The following is a 3,858-nucleotide window of genomic DNA, read 5'->3' as shown; positions in this document are numbered from 1 at the left end:
TAGCACAGTGGGAAATAAAAATGGTCATTAAGAGCATGGGGGCTTGGAATTAGATAAATACAGATTCAAGTCCTGGTCTGTCACTTGCCAACTGAATAATCTTGGGCAAGTCCAGAGGGTTTGTTTGATTCAGTAGTTCTCTGGTATCTTCTGAAAACATCTTTAGAATAAAAAGATATGAAAGGTCTCCTATATTATTCAGATAACCAGTCAGGGCTGGGAACCTGTGCACATGAAACCCTTGGAAATCTTGCTAAAATGCAGATTCTGATTTCAGTAGGTCTGGGGTGGGGGCTGGGACTCTGCATTTCTAACAAGCTCCCAGTGGAGGCCAATTCTTTTGTTCCATGGATCACACTGTGAGTAGCAAGCTAGAGAATTTTACTCGTTGACACATCTGTGAGTGTTTAATTTGGCAGCTGCTTTTTAAAGCCTATCCTATTCCAGTTAAAAAAAAAATTATTATTGCAACATGAAAAAAAGTATGCACTGTATGCCATTATGGTCTTTAACACCTACTGGTTACCCATTTCCAAGAAGAGTATACTTAGGATAGCACAAAATGTAGAAGGTGCTGTTGTTTGGATTTAGGATAATAGGAGATAGGTGATGGTGACCGGGGAAAGAATATACAAAACCACTATCTAGAGAATAGCTTTTATGAACTAAATATGCCATATTGGGAAGAGAGGTGACACATGGGTGGATAATAGAATCTGGCTTGCAAAACTCTGTATCTCCTGTTTCTAGCATATGACTCTTCTTTTGTGATAAACATGTCAACTAAAACGTGCCTCTGTTGCAGTGAAGTGTGCCACAAACAAGCCAATGTTCTTTGCTGAGAAGCTTCATCAGGCCATGAAGGTAGGATTCTACTTATATGATTTCATGAGGGGAAAAATTATTGTTGGTGGAGAGAATGTAAAACCTCATATGGTTTGAAAATTACACTTATTTTAATAATCTTCCCATTAAAAAGAATCACTGTTCCATCCAATGAAAGAGGTAATACACTTCCTTATTAGAATAAAATTGTTAGATTTGTTGTATTTTTTTATAGGTAAGATGGTAAGGTGTGCTTGTAGTTAATTTGTGGGTTACTCATGATTTGCATAAAACCTAAGCAAAGGAAGGGTGATACACTTTCTCTTTAATGTGTGATTTTAGTTACCTACTTCTGCTAAGTTTTACAGTGTTTCCCATTCTAAGTTTTATAATCTTTCCCATTTAAGTTTCATTTGCATTTTTATGATTCTGTCTTCCATGTCACGGATTAGTATGCCATGCTAAGATTTTAAAATGTTATCTTAAGATTACTGAAGTATAATAGAAGGTGTTATTAAGATGTATTGAGACACACTTCAACCACTTTAACTTTATCCTCTAGCATTCATCATATTATATAGGCTGCCACCTGTATACTCATATTGTGCAAAGTTATGAAGTTGTCTTTTTTCCTTTAGTAACTCCAAAATAAGGAATCCTTTAAAGGGGGACCTAACCATTCAATTAATAGGAAAGAATCCTTGTGAAATGATAGGCAATGCGCCGTTACATAGTAGGCAGTACAACCCCAGACCCCATGTCATCTCTTATCTAGCGGGGTAATTCAGTGGGTCATGATGAATACCTAGTATTGTGAAGAGTAGAAGAGGGACCTGTACCCTAGATTTTGGAAATCAAGACAGCCTTGCTGTCAGCTAAACTAAAATCTGAAAGTGAACAGGAATTAGCCAGATGAGACAGGGGTGGAAGAGAAGGAGGGATAAAGTAAGGTTGGTCCAAGAGGAGGACACAGCATTACCCTTTCAAGATAATAAATACAATTAGGATGATGGTGCATAGTGAAAGAAAAGGCTGTAGAATTAGGCAGGGCATTGTAAACCCAGATAAAATGATTGGTTTTCATCCTAAAAGAAGCAGAAGATCATTGAAGGGTTTCAAATAGATGAATTCGATGATCAGATTTGCAATTTAGATAGTTCACTTTGTAATTATTGACCAGCTTAGACAAAGGAAAGGCTGAATGGTGGAAGACCAATTAGGAGGATGTAAAAGCTCTTAACATACCGCTGTAGCAGTTGGGTTCTTGTCATTTTATCACTATTTGTGTTAGTGTGTGTGTTAATGTAGAGATAGTTTCTCCATAGAAACTATATGTGTGAACAAAAGAGCTGCATGTTCAAACCCATATTCTGATTTATTAAGAGTATGCTCTGACTATGAGAAACACTTAACCATCATTTGTTTTGGACAGGGTGCTGGAACACGTCATAAGGCATTGATCAGAATTATGGTTTCCCGTTCTGAAATTGACATGAATGATATCAAAGCATGCTACCAGAAGCTGTATGGTGTCTCTCTCTGCCAAGCCATCCTGGTATGTGGAGAATTACATTATGCTACCCCTACAAATGATAATGCTTTTTGCAACTTCTTCAAAGAGAAAGGCTGACTTACTGTATCTGTAAATTTCATATGTAAGATTAATTTGTTATATTAGGATACATAACTTATAAGTAAATTTAACTTTCACTGGTAAAATTTACTGGTGAATTCTGTACTGAAAATATATGCAAATTTTTCAGCAATCACAGAAATATTTAGTTTTCCATATATAAGTTTAGCAACCTAAACATTTTAGTAGGGAGATATAATTATTTATTTTGCAAAAAATATTGATCAGAGTGTAAGAAACTTACACTAAGTTTTTTCTTAATTTGTCACATGTAAAATGTATAAAATGCATGTTCATATGGTCTTATTATAATGTTAATAAATAAAAATAAAGACAAGTCAAGGGTTTTGAAGTTATTGAAAGATAGGAAGCTATTTAAATGAAATTCATTGCTTATAATGAATAACTAAAATCTACCAAGAAAAAGTAAGACAATTATAAGCTTATAACTTTCTCTCTGGTGAGTGAGTCAGATATTCCTCAAAGTGACCTGAAATGATATTGTGTTATATTTGCTTAATTCTGTGTGACATTTTATTCTTGGAAAATAATAGCTCTAATACACAGCATGATCATTCAGAGAAGTTTATAATTTGAATCTTGAAAGCTATTGCTTTAATATAATAATCAATTAACAAGTATCAGTTATCTGCTATAAGAATTATATTATTTAATATATAATATTATTATCAAAGATCTTAGATAATCGATGTATTGTGATATATGTTCTACAACTTTTAAGTCTACTAATACAATAATTATACTATAATTGAAAAATACCTGTACCTTATACTGATCATGGTTTCAGGTGGCATTAAGAATACTCTATTTTTTAATTAACAGGATGAAACCAAAGGAGATTATGAGAAAATCCTAGTGGCTCTCTGTGGAGGACAGTAAACATTCCTGTGATGATGTCAAGTTTTTTGATCAGGAGATTTTGTATTCATGTCTTTTCATTCCATATTATAGATTTAAATAGGAAAGTTTCTTCAGTAGGATTAGTCTAGCTTAACTGCCTTCTGAAAACTATAGCCTATAAATCATTTTTGTATCACAAATCTGTATAGTAGAAATGTTTTTAAAAAATATATTTACCCCAACTATAAAACCCCATAAACAGCTTGTTCTAGTAACATTACCTGAGAAAGGTGTCTATGTAACAGAAAATAAAATGATTTTACATGACAATGGGTGTGTCACTGGTATTTCTATTTTGATTTTCTTCTGTGTGTAATACAGTGATTTAATTTGATGTAAAAGGTCAGGAGCCTCAATCCTAAATTACAGTCATTTAATGAAATAGATATTACATAGTAAATTAAACTATTCACCGAGTTAAAAAAGTGGACTCCTTATATTTTATCATCTTGGTACAGATTTTTGAGAGAGTGTCTCTG

General features: G+C 33.5%; 1 protein-coding gene across 1 annotated transcript in view; it reads left to right on the top strand.

Annotated features, from left to right (window-relative positions):
• The window catches only part of ANXA1 (annexin A1), a 21,197-nt gene extending 17,548 nt beyond the window's left edge, over nt 1–3,649 (top strand). The window contains 3 exon segments of the mRNA XM_019650661.1: nt 806–864; nt 2,258–2,380; nt 3,302–3,649. Of these exon segments, the coding sequence (XP_019506206.1) occupies nt 806–864; nt 2,258–2,380; nt 3,302–3,358 (239 nt within the window). The 3' untranslated portion in view covers nt 3,359–3,649.
• Nucleotides 3,650–3,858: the final 209 nt, after the last annotated feature.

This window comes from Hipposideros armiger, unplaced genomic scaffold (genome assembly GCF_001890085.2).
Source record: "Hipposideros armiger isolate ML-2016 unplaced genomic scaffold, ASM189008v1 scaffold_144, whole genome shotgun sequence".
Lineage (NCBI taxonomy): Eukaryota > Metazoa > Chordata > Mammalia > Chiroptera > Hipposideridae > Hipposideros > Hipposideros armiger.
Note: the sequence above shows the minus strand (reverse complement) of the source record. Positions and strands in the feature narration are given on the sequence as shown.